At 38.2% G+C, this 23,165-nt stretch overlaps 2 protein-coding genes and 1 non-coding gene across 3 annotated transcripts in view; 1 reads left to right on the top strand and 2 right to left on the bottom strand.

Annotated features, from left to right (window-relative positions):
• Positions 1-2,655: 2,655 nt before the first annotated feature.
• LOC117712759 (olfactory receptor 52M1-like) overlaps positions 2,656-23,165 on the top strand; it is a 37,157-nt gene continuing 16,647 nt past the window's right edge. The window contains exon 1 of the mRNA XM_034508921.2: positions 2,656-3,149. Within this exon, the coding sequence (XP_034364812.1) occupies positions 2,816-3,149 (334 nt within the window). The 5' untranslated portion in view covers positions 2,656-2,815. The remainder of the gene's footprint in view (positions 3,150-23,165) is intronic.
• On the bottom strand, positions 10,816-14,729 carry LOC117718527 (olfactory receptor 51H1-like). The gene is made up of 2 exons (XM_034516209.2): positions 14,692-14,729; positions 10,816-12,098 (listed from the first exon to the last, which is right to left on the bottom strand). Exon 2 carries the CDS (start codon positions 12,048-12,050, stop codon positions 11,103-11,105), a length of 948 nt encoding a protein of 315 aa, XP_034372100.2. The 5' UTR covers positions 12,051-12,098; positions 14,692-14,729; the 3' UTR covers positions 10,816-11,102.
• On the bottom strand, positions 22,212-22,294 carry Trnal-uaa (transfer RNA leucine (anticodon UAA)). The gene has a single exon. It is a non-coding gene; the product is annotated as a tRNA-Leu (tRNA).

The following is a 23,165-nucleotide window of genomic DNA, read 5'->3' as shown; positions in this document are numbered from 1 at the left end:
GCTTTCAGGTGCTCAAGAGGGGTGAACAATTTGTTCCTTTACTCATAGCTCTGTTCCTGGTGTATGGATGCCTATTCTTGTGTTCTAGGTAAGGCCTGTCTTCTAGCAAATGCTAAACTGAGTCAAACAAGCCAAATGGATAGGATATTACTTGATATTCTGAGAAAGTAATTTGAAAGAGGCTAGGCTGTTTGGTTGACTGAAAGATGCAGATGAATCAGAGAAAAAAACTAACACTTTATTTAAAAAAGTCAGCTACAGACATGGAAATAAGAATGCTGTAAGAGCATCCAGTACCATCGTCACCATGAATGGGCTCAGCAAACATGCTGTTCAGCCTTCAGGCTGGAGGTCATTAATCAGACAACAGGAGTCACTGTGAATGTTGATGACAGTGGTGTAACTTTAGCCTTGCATCACTGCCTACAATCTTCCCATCCTGGATATTTTTGAATGAATGAATTCTAACTCAAATATTAGTGACAGCTAGGAAATGAAAAGACCCTGAACTACACTCCAGCTCCGACATCTTTTCTGGAATCTGAGCACAGTACACTCAGTGCCTGTGCTTCCAACCGCATTTCTTCCCCTGTGTAAATGTAGCTAAGGTGATGGTTTGGGGCAGTGTAGGGACCTTGAGGTATGTGTATCCATGAAGGATGGGGGAAGTTCTTTGAGTAGACATTCAAGAGAAAAGTAAATCTGATGTGATGATTAACTGCCTAAGTGGAAAACAGAAGAAAAGAAATGGGTCTGTTTTCTTAATGCATGCCTAAGTTATTTGGCATTCTGCTCTCTCTTTGTCAAAGAAATTGTATCTGAGGGATGGGCAACTGAAGAAAGTGTCATGTAAATATATGAGTCTGAATCTTCTGAATGAAGTCTTGCCCATGAGTCTTTTTTCCCCACTGCAAGCAAAGGGTTATTTGGATTACACTTCCATATCACTGTTCATCATCAAAGGAAGTCAAAACAGAAATCCAAATAGGACAAGAATCTGGAGGCAGGAGCTGATGCAGAGACCATGAAAGAGTGCTATTTAGTGGCTTGTTTTTCATGGCTTGCTCAACGTGCTTTCTTATAAAATCCAGGACTACCAGTCGAGAGATAGCACCACTTACAATGGATTAGATTGTCCCCCATCAATCACTAATTTAAAAACTGTCCTACAAGCTTGCCTATAACCTGATCTTGTGAATTGCCCATGAGTCTTTTCATGTCTATATGAACACACAAAATCACAAGCTTATGAAGCATACTAATGCCATTTCACAAGGTCCCACACTCTGATATCCTCTGTCCCTGATACATTCAATCACCACTTGGCTGAAATTACCTGTGCAGATTATTAGTTCCAGAATAGATGATGGGACTATCACAGAAGATTATACAGGAAATAGTTAAATAGGTATAATGAGATAGAAAGAGACGGGATAACTTACTCCAGAGTGACAGCTACAATAAACACAAGGATGGAAGGAAAACATGCTATAACAGTACTGGAAAGCTCTCTACTTTCCTTCCTGCCTTTCTCCAAGACAGTTTCATGGGTCTCTTGGTGCAGGGAGCTAATGATATCAATTCCATGGAATACTGCATATTTAGTTGGGGACACAACTGTGGTACCTCCAAATGATATTCCTGGTTCCACTCTCTGTTTCAGTTAGCAACAGGACACAGTTGTGCTCCATCACATCATGAGCACCTCTCTCCATGTGACCACTGGTTTTTACTCTGGTCTTTGTCTCTTTTTCATCAGCATCTCTCCCCACTGTCTTCTTCCCATGTCTTTCACTTGATCTCCCCACTCCTTAAAATACTTAATCATTTCTGGTTAGTATATAAGAAAAGTGAGAAGACCTGTGTAGGAGGAGGAAGATCAGGGAGGGAGACAGTGTGGAGTGGAGATGCATCAAAGCTCATCATTGTCTTTGGACAAAATTTATTTCTGCTGCTTTGGGTATTGTGTGTTGTTGAAGATTAAAACTCATTCCCCATCCTTTCAAATACTTTTACTTTTTATTAGAAGATATACTTGCAAACAATTATCTCTCAGTGACCTCATCAAACCATCTATTATGGCTAAATAAGCCTGATACCTAACACTACCAATCCTGCATCATCTCACCTGATGCTAAAAATAGCTGTCTGTATAACACACATGAAGCAAGTCCAGGATCTTACCAACCATGAGCCAGGAAGTCTTCTATCCATCAAAGTCTACAAGAGACTCAACCCTTTACCTGTGTTTTGATATTCCTGGTCAAGACAAGCCCTTATGTATAAGTTATGGATTCGCTGGTTTAGGGCAAAATGATCTTACCCTCCATTTGCTTCTCCTCAATATTAATCTTCACATCTTGTGGCTCACATCCGATCCAACTGACCCTGTATTATATATACATACATATATTGTCACATTGCAGATAAATCTGAAGAAAATAATACTAGAAACTTGCAAGAGGTTTATAGACAGAGAAGACTATTATGTAAACATCTCTAGTTCTTACTTTCACCATGGAAATGGTTCTATAGGTGTGCCTTTCACCCCATCCCACAGGAAAAACATTATTAAATCACATAGAACTGAAAAGAGTTCCTTTGAACCTTGGTGATACTAACCCATCCCCTGCTTTGTCTATTTCCCAGGGCCTTACGATCTTATCATCCCAGATGCTCTTTTGTGGAATTTAACTCAAATGTTTCTGCTGCCATTAAGCTACAGCATAAAGATGATCTCAGCTTCCCCATCTCTTTAAGGCTTCATAGAGCTCAGAGTGTATATCTTCCATACATACTCTTCTTCAGCCTGGCCATGCAACACATGAACCAAAGCCATCAGAACCCAAGCTTCTTCCTGCTAATGGGGATTCCGGGCCTAGAGGCATCCCACTTCTGGATTGCATTTACTTTCTGCTCCATGTATGCCCTGGCGGTTCTTGGCAACATAGCCGTCCTGCTGGTGGTGCGCTCTGAGCCTGCACTGCACCAGCCCATGTACCTATTCCTGTGCATGCTGTCCACTATTGACCTGGTGTTCTGCACCTCCACTGTCCCCAAGTTCCTTGCACTCTTTTGGGCAAATGCAGCTGAGATTGCCTGTGCTGCACAGATGTTCTTTAGCCATGGATTCTCAGCTATAGACGCTGGTAACCTGCTATCAATGGCCTTTGATCGTTACTTGGCCATCTGCTGGCCACTATACTATGAGTATTTTGCAAAGTCATGATAGTTTAACCAACTGACTTTAGACACTTAGATTATTTTATACTTTGGAATATTAGAAAATAAAGCTGCTATATTTCTTAACCTACAAGTGCAATTGCTAGGGCCAAGGGTAGGTATATCTTTAAACAGAACCCACTGAATGGCTTTGTTTGACACAGTTGTACCATGTGACAATCTCATCAATGATGTCAAACAGTGCCCAGTTGTTCCTCGCCTGCTCTTCTGTGATAGTGTTATTTTTTTCTCATTTTAAGCACTCTAGGGAGTATAAGCTAGAAGGAATTCATTGCAAATAGTTTCTTTGCATTTTTCTTATAACTAATTATGCTAAGCAACCTCTTTCATGTTTACAATTCATGAATATTCTTTTTATGAAACTCTTCAGTCTGGTGTCCATATTTAGACTTTGTGGTTTAGTAATTTCTGTACTGTCATTTTGCTCTGGATCAAAGTTATCCATCATGCATGCACACAGAAATGTTTGCCTAGTTTAGTGATGCATTTTGTTTTCTTAATGATATCTTTTACTTAAAATGCAAGTTATAGTGAACTACAAATCATTTTGTTCATGGCTTGTTATTCATTTCATAGATTTACTTTATAATTTAAGGTGTATGACTCAACACAATAACAGCTATTATGGCATAAAGTAGAACTCGAGGTTTGTTTTTCACCTGTGGATATCCAGCTGCTCCTGCAAATTTTCTTAGGAATTCTTCCTCTGTCAATTGAGTCACACTGAACTTTATCACATTAGTTAAAGCACAAGTAAGGAGATCAGAGGACATATTGCAGGAGTCAGTTCTCTCCTTCCACCATGGGGGTTCTTCAGATCAAACTCAGGTCATCAGGTTTGATCATAAATGAAATGAACCATCTGGTCTACCCTGGTCTTTAAACTCTTTATCTATAAAGTATTCAATGTTAACAAAGTGTTTCAAAAGTAGTTCTTGTGTGACTTTTCTCATTTTTCCTATTAATAGTCTACTTTAATATGTAGTGTGTCAAAATCTGCTTTCTACATTGGTATAGCATTAGAGGTTTCTAATTAGTGTGTAATATTTGTGTGAAATAATAAGCTATTGAATGTCAGTGAATCTGAACATTCAGTCATCTTTATATTGAGAAACTTTCATAATATTATATAATGTAATTAGATCATATCTGCTCCCAACAGCCATACATTGTCCCTGCTCTTTCCTTCTAATTTCCTTCTTAGTCCCTAGTAGATTCTCTGCTTTTTCTATATATCTAGAGTTTAATAAACCTATTTTAATCATATTTTCCATTTTCAGTATATTTCAATTGAACCCAAATTTTCTCAACTCTATCAATATTGGCATAAAATTGTTCATAGCATACTTTTGTCCTTACAGTTTTGTATGATTTGTAAAATCTTTTATTTCTGAAACGGAATGCATGTGCCTCATTCTTTTCTATCATGTTTTGGGGAAATACAATATGATTACTGTTTTTAAAATCAAATATAGATTTCTTGATTTTTTTCTTTCTATTCATTTTTGTCTTTTACTGAAAACCTCTACTTTTGTTTCTTTTCATCTCTTCATCTTAGCTCACTCTCCTGCCTTCTTAAGGTAAAAATGGACCAGCAGTCTAGACACAAGAAGGAGTAAATGAGATCTTGAGGAGAATAGAAAATGCCTCTTGCAAGACACCTGGTTGGCCACGATTCCCAGATATTTGTAAACTTGAAGTACAAATGGGAAACTATTCTCTTTTGTCATAAAGAAAAGATACTATTTCTTACAAGACTGAAAAGTACAAAAACAGTAGAAGATCTGACAGTTTTAGGCTCCTGAAAACAAATGTCTCACCTCCAACTTTGAAGCACCAGACATTCACAATCAGAAAATTTGACCCAGGTGACTTTGTGAATCAGCACATTCCATTTCCTGATATCTCTGGCATCTCTAATATGAAAATTCTAGACCTCATTCTTCATCTGTCAGTTTTGAAAACATCGTTAAATGTGAACTTTTCCCTCATACAGGCTTAGAACACAGTTCTAACATCTTAATTTAAGGCATTCAGATACCTAAAAACAAGAAAAATCTTTACTCGGGAAAATTTGTATCCATTCATTAACATGTTGAGTCTTTATGCAACAACAAAATGTAGAATAAGCTGAAAAGGATAACATTTTCTCAATGTAAAAATCTACCTCTAAACCAGGGCAACACTAAATTATAATTGCTTAATAAATGCCTACAGAAGATATGAAGAAATATTAGAGGGACAATATAAACAGGGCCTTGCCTGAAATTTCTACAAAACGTTAAAAACAAGAGCCTGTGGGACATGACAATAGTTCAGTCAATAAAGTGCTTAAAGGAATTACAGCCAACATTGTTCTCTGGCCTACATATGCATGTATCCAAGTGTGAGCACATACATGCGAGCACCCACGCACATACACACATACACTTTGATACACTCATGCACACATGCACATGCATGAAAGCCTTTCAGGAAGACTGTAAAAAAACAATGAGAGATTGAGTCTCTCTTCCCCACAACTCCTCCCCAATTATGGTTATTTTCTTCCTCCATAAAAAGGAAATATCAATTTAAGCCTCCTATACTAGGCAAGGTTTAAATGTCATTTTTATAAATACTTCTAAAGCATATGTCAACATTCTACTTGTTTCTACTGTGTTGTGAAATTGTGTTTATGATAAAGTGATGAGGAACAAGACAAATTTCTGATCTTCTCTCAAACCTAGGGAAGATCTCTTGGGATTCCTAGAGCTTGGGAGGAAGGATAATTAAATTAGGCATATTATCTTGGTGTGAAGAAGCTGTTGGCAGACAGCTAAGCAAAGTTACTACCTCAAATATATGGAGTCCAAGGGATATATGACATTAGCTTATACCAGAGTCTTACTTTCTCAACTTTGTGTTCTCATTTTTTAAAAAGTCAAGTCCAATTTGTGATTTTCATACTTGTGGGTACGCAGCCATTCACTAGAATGTACTTGACCTACCAGAGCCTTAAAAAGATGGGCTCTGTCTCCCAACAGCTGTCTCCAGCTCTTAGAACATTTCCATCATCTCTTCTGCAGGGACCCCTGGTCTATGAGAGGAGAGGATGTGATGTAGATGTCCCAGCTAAGGCTGAGCATACAGAGTCTCTGACTCTCTACTCCTTGACAAGTTGTGGGTGTCTGAGTTAATCACAGAGGCTGTGGGTGACTATAAGAAAACAATGTTTCCCAGACACAGCTGGGTATTTGCATGTGGGTTGACAGCAACTGAGGCGGTGTGGACAAGATCTCAGCAGGCTTAGGCCAGATTAAAATCTCACTATGGAGATGGGAGGTGGGCACAAAGTTCTACCCTTAGCTGAGGAGCTACTGGCAATTGCTAACTATTTATGAGAGCCAGTTCATACAAAATTTGGGGAAGGCAAATAAACACAGCTTAGCTCCTTAAGTTTATGCATGGAAATGAAAAGAGGAATGTAGGAAAGAAAGATTCATGTATAGACAAAGACCAAGGACAAGATAAGCTCCACATGAAGGATCATAGGAACCTTGCTGTGTGTGTAGCCACAGGGGTGAGACAACCTCAGTAAAAAAAAAAAAAAACAGGTGAGAACAGAAGAAAGCAATCAAAACAATGGTGATTGAAGAGTGAAAATGACTCAGGATATTCTACACTGCTCTGCTCTGAGTTCCACAGATTCAGGGTTCAGCATCACTACCTATAGATTTGAGGAGAACCACAGAGATCCACAGTTCCCACTACCCCATTTATCTTAATCCAAGACCATCCTCTCTTGACTGCCTGATAGAAATCCACTTTCTGCCAAGGGCATGGTCTGCTTATGCCCTGCCCACTCTTCCTCTCTCCAGCCCAGACAACCTCACATCATCATACTTTGATCTTTTGATACTATGATCTTTTTATACTTTTGATACTATGATTTTTTTTGATACTATGATCTTTTGATACTATGATCTTTTCCGACCACTCATCGATCGTGGAAAGTTGCACATATTACAAGCCTTTTCCAAGAATGAACATTTGTTGTGTTTTTTTTTTTTTTTTTTAATTTTTACCTCACTCAACCTAGTACTTCATTTTTCTTTGAAGATCAACAAGGGCCTCTGTGCAAGATCTGCTGCCACCTTGTGACTCCTTTTAGTATCAGTAACTGCCTCCTTAGTTCTTTGGTTTTGAATCCCATTGAAGGTGAATGTGAACTGGGCATCTCATCTGAATGTAGCTTTGCTGCCAATGATAATTCTGTGTGCCTGCCCCAGTGCCTCTCCCACCACCCAAACACACTGATGCTCAGCTTACATTGCATAGTCTTTTCTCAGCTCCTCTTTGTCTTAAAAAATTGTCTCCTCATTTTTCCAAAGTTGGACTTTTCACTTCTTTCTGCCTTAAACACAAGAAACTTTGTATTCCTGTTCGCTCTCCCATCTCTTCCAATCCCTCACACTCTGAAAGGGAGCCTTTGGTGTTGGCAGTGCCTTCCAAACCAGAACAACCTCTTGGCAGAGAACTTGAATCCTCCTTTCCAGTGTGATCATGACCTGGAGATTGCAGCAGACCAACTTCCTGTTGAACAGGATATGTTAAGGGGTTGAGGGATGGGAAGGCAAGATGAGAAAGGGGCTAAGAAGGGATACCAACATTAGAAGACCTTGAAAAGGCCATAAAGAAACCTACTGCTTTAGAAACTTCAGAAACTACATGCTCATGCATATATAAAAATAGTTTAAATGGTGTTGCTGTATAATAAGTTGACAGAGTAATGCCTCTCCCAGACACCATAAGCTATCAAATAAAAACCTTGTGCTTTTCTCTTTTTGAGTTGTTGGGGACCCACAGATATTAGAAAACTACAAAGTATTGCCACTGTTCTTGTTCCTCTCCAGAGCTTGATAGTAAGACTCTATTGATAAAGATACCACATACTTAAGTTATAGGACAAAAAGAAATCAGGCTAGTACTGACCCAGAAGTTTTCTCCCGAGTGGTTGTTTTTCATGGCTCTGGAAGGTGGTGTGCATGCTATTCTTGGAGAACAGTAATCAGAAACCTGACTTAGATGTGAAAACTGCAAGCTGCAATAAAACCTAGCCTGGCAATATAAATCCACTAGACCAATATAGTGACACAAACATTGTAGGCGTAACCAACCATTTTCTGCTTGAATTTTAACCTCACTCAGATGTGAACACTGCAGGCTGCAGTAACAGCTGACCTGGCAAGATAGATCTAATGGAGCAGTAGAGACACAGCCACTTTCTAATTAGATTTAAGACATTCCCCACAAAACAGAACTCATTTCTAGTACTGTTAAATAGGCAAAAAACAAGTGGTTAAATAGTTCATAGAGTCTAAAGGAGAAACTAATATTCTGCTAAATAGACAGTGTTAAATTTTCTCCTAATTGCTTATCTTTATACCAATAGATCAATGCATCTCTCAGCCCTCATCAAAGTAGATGGTGATTAATACATAGACTCACAAATAGTCTGTGTACAGAGAACAAGAGATTATGGAGTAGTTGGCCCTAAGTGGTACATATATCATTCATCTTTCCCTCAAGACTCATGGAACCTCTCAAAATAAATGGATGAAAGTCTATAAGATCCCAAAGTAGGCTCAAGAAGAAGGAAGACCAAAGTGTGGATACCTCAGTTCTTCTTAGAAGGGGGAACAAAATACTCACAAAAGGAATTACAGGGACAAAGTGTAGAGCAGAGACTGAAGGAAAGGTCATTCAAAGACTACACTAGCTGGAGATCCATCCCATATACAGACACCAACCCAGATACTTGCAGATACCAAGAAGTGCTTACTGACAGGAGCCTAACATAGCTGTTTCCTGAGAGGCTCTGCCAGAACCTGAAAAATACAGATGTGGATCCTCACAGCCAGCCATTGAACTGAGCATGGAGACCCTAATGGAGGAATTAGAGAAAGGACTGAAGGAGCTAAAGGGGTTTGCAACCCCATAGGAAGAAAAACAATATCAACCAACCAGACCTCCCAGAGCTCCTAAGGACTAAAGCAACAACCAGAGAATACATATGGAGGGACCCATGGCTCCAGCTGCATATGTAGCAGAGGACTGCCTTATCTGGCATCAATGGGAGGAGAGGACCTTGGTCCTGTGAAGGCTCGATGCCCCATTGTAAGGGAATGCCAGGGCAGTGAGGTAGCAGTGGATGGGTGGGTGCATGGGGGAGCACCCTCATAGAAGCAGGTGGGAGGGGATGGAGTAGGGGTTTACATAGAGAAAACCAGGAAAAGAAATAACATTTGAAATGTAAATAAAATATCAAAAAAAAAAAAAAAAAAAACAATCCCATATCAGTGGATAACTGCTCCAAAACAGTGTTTTCCAGATACAGCAAGGCCATTGCATACAACTCACAGTTGCTATATCAACATGCACAAGATCTACACAAGATCAAGCTTGTCAAAATCTAAGTATGGATGGAAGAAGTAGTCATGAAATTTCTTTCTCAAAACTGAAGAATCCTTGCTAATCTAATAATAGCAATAATAATAATAATGGGAAAGAGAGTCAGTTTTCTTCAGGGATGCAGCCTTTGATAGAATACATGTGCTCTGGTATATGTCCCTAAACCAATGTACATGTTATCAGTGTTAACTGGATCCAGTGGTTTAGAAAGGAAAATGATCACATGACATTGAGAAGAGAAGGTGGTACTAAATATAGGGAAGATTTTAAAGGAGTGGATGAAGTGTATATTTCTTTCAAAACATATGCATGTATGAAATTCTTACATAATAAAAAACATTTCTATTAAGAATTTTTGCTTGTTCTATAAAAAGACCAGGAATCATCTGGTATGAGAAAAAAAATTTCCATTTTCCTTGGGTCAAGAGAGAAAATGTGAGAAATGTACTACTGCCCTAAGTGTGTGATAGAAAATCTAGAAATATGTTAAATATAAAAAAGAAGAGCTACCATTAAAGAAAGCATATATTAAGAATCACACATGTATATGTTCTAAGTGTGTCATAAACACACTTCATTCAATAGACACATAGATATAGAGAAATACAGTTTGATATTGTAACAGCTTTCTTTACTTGAAAATAAAAGTATTTTAATTTTATTTACTTTATTTTAGGGAAATTTTGTTTATGCGTTCTGTATTTACATCATTTTCCTTCTCCCTCTCCTTCCTTAAACTCCCCCTGTGGTCCTTCCACTCCTTCTCAAATTCATAGTCTCTAATCGCTTAATTATAATCATTACATATGTGTATATATGTTAATAAATACAGAGTGCTGAGATCATTTGCTTATATGTGTTTAGGGATGACCTGTAGGAGGCTGGTCAGAGAATAAAAGATTATTTTACATACCTATTTATTCAGAATTACTATAAAAGATATTGTCTCTTTCTTGATGTAATTATTACTTAATTGATAAGTAAATAAAATAAATTTTAATTTGAGACCAAAATTAGTTAAAATTAGTAAAAAGAAGTTACTTTTAAGAATACAGACAATTGATGGACAACTACATAAATAAAATAAAACTTAACAAGATAAGAATAAATGATTATATTATCTATCTAAACAATTTGTCATGGTTTATGTTCATCTCTACTTTCAAACAATAAAAAGTATGTTACTCAATTGAACTGGATTTTATCATTCCACATATCAAATGTCTACATTGCAAAATATAAAACAGAACAAGAATTACATGTGTTTTATATACACAAAACATTTTTGATCTCCTATTCTACTGACTGTTTAAACTCTGATTTCACCATAGCTTCTAACTGTGGATCTATTGGTTTTTCTACTGTCTGCCTGTTCCAGATCTGGTATAGGACTCCACCCCACTAGGTCATGTTCTCCCTCCCTGGAACACTTGAATGATCCGTCTACGTATCTGCTTGGTCTTCACACTGTAGACAATTGGATTTAGCACAGGGGGAAGGAGAAGGTAGATATTGGCCATGAACATGTGCACAACTGGTGATAGATGTTTCCCAAATCTGTGGATCATGGTGGCACCGATGAGAGGAATGTAAAAGAGAAGCACAGCACAGATGTGCGAGAGGCAGGTGTTGAGGGCTTTGAGCCTCTCCACTCTGGAGGCAATGCCCAGCACTGTCTTCAGGATGAGTATGTAAGAGAAGAGAATGATGAGAGCATCAAGTCCTAATGTGAGGATGACAACAATGAGGCCATAGAGGCTGTTGACACGGGTGCTGGCACAGGCTAACCTCATGGCATCTTGGTGAAGACAATATGAATGAGATAAGACATTGGACCGACAGAAGGGCAGCCGCTTTATAAGAAAGGGCACTGGGAAGACCACACAGAATGCCCGGGCAAAGACAACTATTCCAATCTTTCCAATAAGGCCATGAGTAAGGATGGAAGCATAACGCAGTGGATTCCGGATAGCCACAAATCTGTCAAAGGCCATGGACACTAAGACTCCAGATTCTACTACTCCAAATCCATGGATGAAGAACATCTGTGTGATGCATGCATCAAAAAGAATCTCAGGGGCATTGAACCAAAAGATACTCAGCATAGAGGGCAAGGTAGACATGGAGAGAGAAACATCAGTTAGAGCCAAGATGCAGAGGAAGTAGTACATAGGCTCATGGAGGCTCTGCTCTACCTTGACAACTGCTAGGATGGTACCATTTCCCAGGAGGGTTAGTGTGTAGAGAAATCCCAGGGGAAAGGCCATCCATGGGTTCTTGTCTGGCATCCCTGGGATACCTGTCAGAATGAAACTATGGTGATTGGTTTGTGAAGCATTTGAGTTCATCTTCATGATCTCACCACTGGATGAAGCTGGTCTCTCTCACTTGGTTCACAGCTCCTAAATTGAAAAGATAATTTCATATGAGATAAGCAAATGATTTCATGAACATACAAATAAAACAGAGAAAAAATGGGTTTGCAAATGTTAGCTAGGTAACTCTTGTTCCACTTTGCATTTCAGCTTCCTGCATGAATGCAATGACTTCTCTTCTCTTGTTGTATATACTTTCCTATGCCCTTAAGCCACTGTGTTTATAATGAACTATGTGTCATGATAGACACATTAGTTAATACACAAATGTCAAAAATATACATTTTATAAACCTAGTTTTGAGGAAGCAAAGAACAGAGAACACAATATATAAAAATTTATACAAATTTTATCGTCATAATCTCTGTATACACCAGAAATCTGGGAGCCAATACTGGAAACTCTTCATTCAAGCAACATTTAGCTCATTTCACAAATTATGTCTGAAACATATGAAAAGCTGATCTTTTCTTCCCATTCTCTTGTGGTGACAGAGGGTATTTGAAACAAAGTCTCACTATGTAGCTGGGGTTGATCTTGAACTTGTAATACTGCCTGAGCCCCATGCATGCTGGGCTCACAGGTATGTACCACCATGCTTCATTTCCTTTCCTTCTATTCTTACAGCTAATAAATAATTTGGCTTTCTATGTCAGATAGTCTAGTCTATGTCGTTGTTTCCCACACCTACACCTCTTTCAGCAAAATTTTTACTCTTAAGTTACAATAAACTATTTTTCTAGAAATCCAACTTATCAATCACAAACAAAATTCTCTTTAAGAGCTTCTAATTTGGACTGAAGAGATGGCTGAATGGTTAAGAGCACTGACTGCTCTTCCAGAGGTGCTGAATTCAATTCCTAGCAACCATATGGTGGCTTACAACCATCTTCAATATGATCTGATGCCCTTTTCTGGTGTTTCTGAAGACAGAAACAGTGTATTCATATACATAAAATAAATAAGTAAATCTTTAAAAAATTAAATTAAAAAAAGTTTTTAAAAAAAGGTTCTAATGTTCTTAAAGAGAGTCATGGATTCTGCTTTCTGAGCCCTCAGGCACCTGCCTGCCTCCCAAGCTGTAAATCTGTAACAACTTACACCAGTTTCTCTTTCATTGGATCCCTTCAAGCTGCCAAATTTGCACTTAGATCTCACTATGACGTTTCCTGATACAACGTTTCTAGAAAATGACTTTCCAATTTCCTTATCATGTCTCCCGACATCTGTTTCTCTTTGTCTAGCCAATCTACCCATACCAAGTGACCCTTACCCAAATGTTAACAGGAGTTTAAACCTCTTTGGTATGCTATTTTTACATGCTGGAATCCTTTTTTCTTATAACTTAATGTAGTTAATCAAATATTGCATAAGTATTTTCAGAAAACTATATATACTTATACCTTTCAGGAATACTATGTTAAACACAATAAAGGAAAAAATGTCATCATTCATCACTTCATAGAACGTATGTGAAAAATATAGAACCATTTTCCTGTGTTCGTGAAGGAAGAAAACAGTACATGGATGAAAATGATTAAATGTCAGGCTGTTTCATGGATTCTTGAAAACCTTCAAATGCTTCCCCTGTCCTCTTTCTATGAGTTGATAATTGTTAACCAAGAGAAAAATCTCTCTCAAGGTCAAAAAATAAATAAATGGGACACTTTGAGGTTAGTAATGCTAGAGTCTGCTCACTTCCTTATTTGAAAGAGGTGGGAGGGAGAGAAAGAGAGAGAAATATAACTCAAGTGCTTGTCTGTGAGCTTCTGCACCATTTCTGTGAGAGATAAATAATTGCTACATGGGGTCCCTGATTACAAATAAGATAGTTTTCAGATTCTGATTTCTTCTTTGCGTCCTTAAAAGGAAGAGTCCATGTCCCCTTGCAAAGCCATGCTGCCTTGTAACCAGAATCCAGGCTTCTCTCCAAGTGGTCACCTCTAAGCAACCACTTCCAGTTCTCTGCCTATGTTTTAAGCATGGAGCTTAGTGAGACTTCATATGTTTCACAGCAGCCTTTCACTTCTCAGGGCCTGTTGGTTCCTCCTTCCAGGCAATGCTAATGGCCCCATAATGATCAGGTGGACATCCCCCAGGCTATTTTATTGGGAAGTACTTGAAGAGCCTTTAAGTAACCTTTGGTGAAAACCTCAGGGTCAGCAGAATCACCACTGTATACCAACAGTTGGTTCCTCTTTTCCCCTCTTTTTCCTGCTTTTCTCCTGCTTGTCTCTTGTCATCCCTGTCCACATTCTACGCCTTTTCCGCTTAGGACTTTCCCTAAGAACTCATAGCCCTATTTATTTCATCTCTCAGTTTAAATCCCTGTCTGTCCCTCAATCTCATCTTTATTTCAGCTTCTCCGTGCTCTGCATTCTTTCCTTCTGCATGTATCTTTTCCCCACTAAAAGCATGTATGTTTTATTTATTTCCCCCTTAGCACTTCGTCATAGCATCCCTATAACTTTCCATGTAGCGAGACTCTCTCTTATCCTCCTCTGTCTTAACCCTGTTTGCTCTTCGAATTCTCTGAGGATTTCATTTTTAAAATACACACAAAGTATCTTGTGTATAATCTGCCTATATAAAAGACATTACAAAATAAGGCTTTTCCTACCTCAGTCAATCTCTGTGCTCCAGTTATGAATTGTTTAGGCGCTGTCTTCCCTGAAACTAACTTGCAACATATTTATGAGGATGACTCAGACCTCTGTGGATGTCTATACCCAACAGAATTCTATAAGGATTTTACAACTGCTCTGGAAAACATCCCTTGAGGAGTGGTGTCCAGCTGCTTGGGCTGTTCTACCCTCGTGTCTTTAAGAGTTCTAATGCCTTTCTTCAAACAACACAGACCAAAGTTTTCTTCATCTCAGTTTCATTATATATTTGTGTTCTGTCTCTGTTTCTCTAACTCACTCTGTCTCTCTCTGTCTCTGTCTCTGTCTCTGTCTCTCTCTCTGTCTCTCTCTCTTTCTTTCTCTCTCTCTCCCTCTCACTCTTTCTCTCTCTCTCTCTCTCTCTCACACCACACACACACACACACACCACTCACACACACACATTTGCCTCTTATTACATCACTCAGTTGAAAGAGTCCCTCACTCTTTGGGTCCAAGTCTTCTACCTCTAAAGTCATTCTCTGTCTCAGGGATGATAGAATGCCACAATTTGGCCATGAAACTGGGCTGGGGTTCTCTCAATTGTGAATGAAAGGAAAATTTGCCTAGATTCTGTCTGTCAGAAACACAAAGTTCTTTGGATTTGGAAGATTCTTGGATTTTCTGGTTAATAATTTCTATCTATGATGACTATGTTTTTTCATTTGTTTTAATATGCTTTTGTATGATGAACCTTATTGTCAGTTGAGATCATACTTTTTTAATTATGTTAGTTTGACATAAAGTTTTTATTTATTTTTCTCTCTTACAATACATCCCAACTGGTTTCCTCTCCACTCCTCCGAGTCCTCCCCCAACCTTCCCTCTCTCCTAGATCTACTTCTCCTCAGTTTCCCTTCAAAAAAGAGCAGGCCTACCAGGGATATCATAAGCCATGAACACAACTTAATAAGATACAGTAAGAGTAGACACAAGCCCTCATATCAAGGCAACCCAGAATGAAGTAAAGGGTCCCAAGAGCAGGCAAAAGAGTCAGAGACACCTTCACTCCCACTGTTAGGAGTCCCACAAAAAAAAGTTAGCAACCATAGCATATAAGCAGAGAACATAGCACAGACTCATACAGGCTCTGTGACCGCCCCTTCACTCTCCATGAGCCTCTATGAGCCCTGTTTAGTTGATTCTGTAGTCTGTGTTCTCCTGGTGTCCATGACCCCTCTGGCCCCTATAATCCTTCCCCTCTACCACAGGTTTGCCAAGAACCAAGGGGAGGGGCCCACTGGAGATCACCAATTTGGTTTCTTTCCATCTACTGTTTCTGTGTGTCTCTGCATATGTTCCCATCAGCTGCCAGAGGAAGCCTCCCCAATGACAACTGGGCTAGGCACCAACCTGAGTATAGTGGAAAATCATTAGAAATCATTTTATTGGTTTTTTTTTTTCTTTTCCTTTTTTTCTCTGCTCCATCCCATCCTAGGTCTCTATGCTATCCAGCCTCCAGTTCCTAGTTATCAAGGCAGTGTCTGCACTCCCTCTCCTGGCATGAACCTGAAATTAGACCAAATTGGTTGGCCACTCACTCCAGCCTCCAGTTCCTAGTTATCAAGGCAGTGTCTGCACTCCCTCTCCTGGCATGGACCTGAAATTAGGCCAAATTGGTTGGCCACTCACACAAGGTCTGAGTCTCCATTGACACAACACATATTGCAAGCAGGATAGATTATAGGTCAAAGACTTTGTGGCTGGTTGGTGTTCCAGCCTCACCACTTACCAGGTTAATGAAAATAGTCAGTTCAGGATCCATCTCCTTTATTACTAACGATCCTCATTAGGGTCACCACATTAAAATCCTAGGATTTTCTACGGCACTAGGTTTTTACATCTTTCCCAAATGTCCTTCAGTTTCAGTGCCGGGAGCCAACCCCCTCGCCCCCGGCTTGGGGGTGAGAGAAGGGGAGAGAGAGAGATGCAGCTGGTTCTTCTTTCTTCTCCTCCTCCCACCGTCAGGTTCATCTCCGAGGCAGCCCCTATGCTACTGTAGCTGACCTGCAGTCAGCATCCTGGCCCTAAGACCAGCAAGGTGTTAAGTAAATAGCCCTGTGCTATCCTAAAAACTTCTTCTGAGGGTAAATGGACTGCAGGCTAGGGTGATTAACACCTGTAGCCTAACAGCAGAGGATTAGGCAACGTGGTCTTTGTTCTATCTCAGCAGGAACTGCTGGGCTCTAACTTACAAGAAGAAAAGACACTTTAGAAAAGTTACTATAGAGTTTATTTAGTGTAAAAAGTATCCTATGAAAGCTATCTGAGGGGAAACGTGGAAAGGTCCTGAGTGGGGAAGAAGAAAAGATTCTAACAAAGTAAAATTCTAAGGGAGAAAAATTCTAAGCAGGGGGAAAGGAAAGGGCGATGGGGTCTAACTAACTGACTAGTCTAACTCACCATTCTAACTGCCTCATTCTAACTTCCTATTCTAACTGCTCTATTCTAACTAACTATCATCTCTTTGTCCTCAGAACTTATACATCTTTCAGAGTACATGGTCACATGTTACAAGGTTCATCACAAGTTCACACCAAATTTCAAGTCATAAATTGAAATAGAAGTTTACAACATAGAATGTTTACATGAATACCCATTAGGAGTAATTATCTAACTAGACATTCATCACCTGTCTAGCTCTACAGGTTCGCAGAAAGTTTGAAACTATAACTTAAGAAATTAGTGAAGTTTTGTATAGATAAACCCAGGCAATATTTTCTCTTCTGTCCTGGTACCTATAATAAATTGTGGATTCCCTCTAGTAACTTAGGCTAATGGTTTTATGACCTCTTGGAATGTGCTCTGGGCAGGAGAAGGTCCAGTTACTATCTCTCTTGGGGCAATTAACTGATAACACTCAGGAGACTGGCAGAGTTCTCATTGCAGTTTGACTATGCCTAAGAGACTTAATAGCAGTCCCAATATAAAAGAGCTTAGTAATCACTGATATAATTTTAGGAATTCTTATAGGATCATCATTAAGACTTAAGAAGTCATCTATTTGTATAGTATCACTACAAGACAGTACATCTTCGTGGATCTGCAGAGATCTGCTACAAAGGGGTGTGCTATTGCTTGGTGATAGTAGCATATGTCTAATAATAGTAATAATGGGAAAAGCATATTAATAGCAGGAATCTTTCCTAAAATCACGTCCACCACAGCCTTGCTAATGGGGCACACTCGTCGCAGATTATATAATAATCCGAGGCAAGCATTTCAGGATGATCATCTGCTCATTATTAGCTTGTCCCATTATGGCTCCCGACATTTCAGTTTCTTTCCTGTACTCTCTTCTGCCATCCCTCCCTGCCCTCCTTATCTTTCTTGTCTCTATTCTGACTCTCTTCCATTCCACTCATAGAATCTATTCTATTTCCTCTTCCCAGGAAGATCCATGTGCCCTCCTTCTAGACCTAGAGCCCTCCTTGTTACTTAACTATTCTTTCACCTCTAATCTATGATAACCAGCAAACTTTAACAAGACCTCTCAAGTGATTTGCATACACATCAACATTTGAGAAGCACTGTTGTAACTCATTAAAACTCACTACTGCAAGCATCAAGGATGTGGCATTAACCACAGGATATACACTAGATAATGAGATGGCATATATGTCTCTATTATATAATTCTAATAACAGCAATACATTTGCATACATTTCATACTTAAAGTGCCTTATGGCATATGTTAGACAGCTCAAGAAAGTGCAACAGGAAATCAAGAGATGACTTAGTCAAAAAGTGCATGAACTTTAGGCAGCACTGGGAATCTGCAAATGTTTGCAGGGATTGCAAACCCAAAATTCCTATTGGTAAAACCTAGTGAACAAATATACAGATTCACTAAGCCAAGGAGTGTTTTGGGAATGCCACCAGGACATAAAGAAAGACTCAGGCTTGTATATATAGATGTTCCTCATGTGTGTTTATATAAGCACACAAATAAGTGTCAATCGCAAGCTCAGTTCTATCCAGCAGCCCTTTTCCTGGAGCTTATTTTCACTAGAGCCTCATAATATTTTCCAAGGAAAGAATTTTATTTTGTGCCATCAATACTGCCTATTTTAAAAAGTCAACAGAATTCACAATTAAACTATTTCAATACTATAGAAAGTAGGGCAGAGTATATATAAAAACATGATAATCAAACCTTTTATTTTGTATGACTGATATATCTATAGAAGGAAAGGAAAAACTGAAGAAGTTTCCAAAATACTGAATAATTCTCTTTGGAGTTGGATCATTTTAGACAGTCTCCTGAGGTCAGTACTCTGATAGAGACACATCATCTATTCAAGGTCACTGTCCTCTACCAAAGCTCTGATTTCCAGAGCCCCACATCATCATTTCTTAAAATTCCCATTAACAAGTTTAACAAAGAAACTTGAGCAAATTTTAAATACATATAGTTTTATTTTCTAACTTTTCACTTTTTACTTCTCTAATAGGTTTTTCTCTGTTACTTTATATCTGAATCAAAATTGAGGAGAATGTATTTTTGTATCTGCTTATATTGCTTCTCATTGATTTTTATCTGTCATATTTTTTGTTTTCTTTTGTGTTGTTTTTTTTTTTTTTAATAGAGTCTTACCATTAGCTCTACCTAGCCTGGAATTCACTATGAAGACTAAGGTAGCCCCAAATTCCAGAATTATAGTATAAAACTTCATTTAATTTTGTAATACCTACTTCATGATTTTTCAACAAATAGGGACTGCAATGCTATTAATAGTGGATGTGCCCATACTATAGTCAGGAAATCTTTGATGGTTTATTCATCACACAGTCCTCAAGTCCCCTCAGAAAATCAGTCATGCACTTCCCCCTTGGCAGACCATATGGAACCACACAGACGCCTGTTAAGACATTTCATTTCATTTCATGTTGCTATAATTATATAGCCTGGCAAAGGATCATTATCTCACAATTGCAAGTTATTCAGTTAGCTGGAATATTCTATAGATAACTGTTAATTACATTTGATGTATCATATAGCTTAACATTGAAGTTTCTTTGTTGGTTTCAGTGAGAATGAAATCTTGAAAGCATCCAGTATTATTGTATAAGCACCTATGTGATATATTGTGATAATTAGTATTTTATGAAATTAAGAGCCCTAACATTCAACATATATATTTACAATTATTTTTCTTAACAGATTTCTGCTTATTAACATATAGTGGCCTTTTGAACTCATAATTTTGATTTGTTCTACTTTATGAGATATAAAAGCAACTACACCAGTTTGTTTTCAGCTTCCATTTACTTGAAAAGTTGACTTTAATCTGTGGGTGCCTTCTTTTTATGAAGAAATAGATAATAGAAATGTGTTTTTTAATCACATAACCTAGTCTATCCCTTTTTATTAGTGACTTAAGGTTGTTTGCATGTAAGGTTACTATTAAGAGATGTTTACTGATTTCTGTAATTTTAACTTTTTTGCTTTGTTACATTACTGTTTGTTTGTTTATTTGTTTGTATATTACCTATCAGAATTGGGCATTTGCTGGTTTGCTTTTCTGGACATGATAGGCTCTATCTCTTGTTTACATAAAACCTTCAGTGGACATTTCCTTAATCCCATAGTTGAGAGATCTGTAGCTAAGAAGCTTTGATCATTCAGTGGAGTCATGTTGTCATGATTTTTCATATTTCTTGAATGTTTTGTTTTGTTGTTGGCACATTTGTTGGTTTCAATACCTCATCTAAGTTTTATCTGAGGATCATATGGGCAGGCTACTTTTAAGAGCAGAAATAAAAAAGAAAAGGCAACAATAAAAAGAAAAATGAAAGAAAAATCTTCCCCAGATTTTTCATTTCAAAAATAAAATTAGATAAATGTAAGAAGGTAATAAAATGAAAGCAAAGAACCGCTTTAGTAATAATAATAATAGAAAAATTAAAATATTACTAAGATTACAATGGGAAAAGAAGGGGGAGGCACCAAGGAAAATAGGAAGCAATGACAGGAGGATTGCCCAATAATGAAATAAAATATGTAAACAAAATTAATGTATGAAGGGTAAAATCTTAACACAATAAAATAAAAATACTACTAACATTGTAAAAAAGAAAATGGAAGTTCAAAGAGCAAAACAAAATACAGGAGCTAAAGCCATTGTTGAAACACCTTCATCCTCAGTCCTAGAAAACTGCAGGGTGTGAGCTCTGAGGCAAAGGGAAAATCAATTGATCACAAGTACTCTTGTCTTGCTGGTGGTTTATTTTGGTGTTGAGTCTGTATTGGACAAGAATCCAGTGTGTTGGGCTTGTTTTCACTTTAGTAATTTCCTTTCTTTATGGACCACAAGTACACACTTGCCACAATTCTATTTGAAGACAATGGAATGGGAAGGCTCCCTCATCTTCATGAAAAGGAAAACCAAGGGATGGGGAGTCCTGGTGACAACATGAACTTATGTGGACGAGGAGACAGCTATTTGTTTACACAGACTAAGATGCTGTCTGACCACATGAGCATGATTCCCATTCATAGTCTTTAGCATTCGCTTTAAGATGGAGTATCAAAAGGACATTGCATGCAGGGTTAACTTCTTAAAGGCATATTATCATTTATACATGTGCCCATGCCCTCACCCTCCACCACACACACACACACACACACACACACACACACACACACACACACACAGTGCAAATGGCTTATTCTCTGACTATAGTGACCTGCTTACAGTGAACTGGGACCAAACATTTCCAGAAATACACTGTGTCATTTTAAAAACAAGCCACCAGGACTGTGTCCTTTGCAATGTCAGTAATTAGTGCCTCACCCAAGAAGTCCTTCAGTGAGTATATTATTTTACTGATGCCTAACAGCAAAAACAAATATCACCCTGAGCAGATTTCCACTCTACTGTCTGTTTGATGTTTTTCTTTCCTAGATTTAATACGGGTTTTGACTGCTTATTGCTTAATTAATTTGATACTATTTTTTAATAAATGCTTGTTTTTTCTTAAGTCTGAGTTAGCATATTATATATATATATATATATGTATCCAATTTTATACATTTTATAAATGTATATATTATATATATATATTGGCTACGTTCACATCCACTTTAAGAATCAAAGCACACTGTAGCCTTTGAAGTCACTCTGTCCCAGTGCTGATGGTGTGCCTTGAATGTAATGTTGTAACCCTGATAAGCTTGAACTTCTTGTTTATTTCTTTTTTCATTATACCTGTAATAATTGGCCTATGATTTTCATTTCAATCTAAATGAATCATTTTAAATATTCTTTTTCTTTAAAAAATATGTGTATACAGTTTTTCCCCTCCACAAACTCCATTCTCGTTCTCTTTCTAAATTTTAAAACAAAAATCAAAACAAGTTTATGCAAACAAAAAACAGATATCACAATAAAACAAAACATACTCATTTGCAGGGAGGGTATGTAAACATACTTCAAAAGCTCTAGAGCCACCTCACAAGCTCTCCAGCTGCCGATCCTGGGAGTGGAGTTCGAACCCACGCAGGCATCTGCCCATTGGATCTTAAGTCCAACGCCTTAACCACTCAGCAATCCCAGTCCTGCTGAGATGAACATTGTTACTCTCATAGGCATTGTGCCTGTATAATACATTTAGGAATACAAGGCTTAGACCCAGTCCTTCTTTAATGTTCTTAACTAATTTGAGATGGCTAGCCTGTGAGTTAAGGGACTATAGCAAATTCATGGCTTGGAGTTTATTGCTAGGGTGTTTTCTATATTTTATTTAGAAATAGCTGATAGGAGTTAACAGACAACAGTCCAGATTACCTTACATGGATAGTTGGTTTTCAAAACGTCAGAAGTCCACAGAATTGACGTTACAAACATTTCTGTATTAATGTTCATTTTTTTATTAGAGACCTGTATGCTCCTGACAGCTTCCTGTCTTAGATTCTAAGAAGAAATTGAGCATCTTTGGAGTTATTCCAGTTGTGGTGAGACAGCCACTAGGCAAGAATTGCCTCTTTCCATCTACAGACAAATTACTGTCCAGAAAAGGACACACTTGCAGAATAGTCGACTGATTATATCTGCCTAGACAGAGTAATCAGCCGTTAATAATTCTGCAGCACTAAGGTCTGTCAGATGATCCTGGGCCAGAAGGCTGAAGATCAGATGCTCCAACATTCTGTCGTATAGGGACTGTCCAGGTGTGTTCAGCGGTATCTATAAGTTGGCTAAGTTTGAGAAGCTATGCTTTGTGCTTCTCACAATTTTAGTTAACTCAGTCATTCTGGATTTCTGACAGGGTTGAAGACTTATAGTCTCATAACCAATCCCGGCTAGTTACTTTGAGAGAAAGGATTTGAGTGGATGGTCTTCAGCTGATGTTCATTCTAAAGCCAAGAAAAAAAAAAAAAAAAAAGCCAGGTTCAGAACTAAGTCCTTTAGTTAGGAGAGATGACAGA

This window comes from Arvicanthis niloticus, chromosome 1 (genome assembly GCF_011762505.2).
Source record: "Arvicanthis niloticus isolate mArvNil1 chromosome 1, mArvNil1.pat.X, whole genome shotgun sequence".
NCBI lineage: Eukaryota > Metazoa > Chordata > Mammalia > Rodentia > Muridae > Arvicanthis > Arvicanthis niloticus.
The sequence above is the reverse complement of the archived record's forward strand: the minus strand, read 5'-3'. Positions and strand labels throughout refer to the sequence as shown.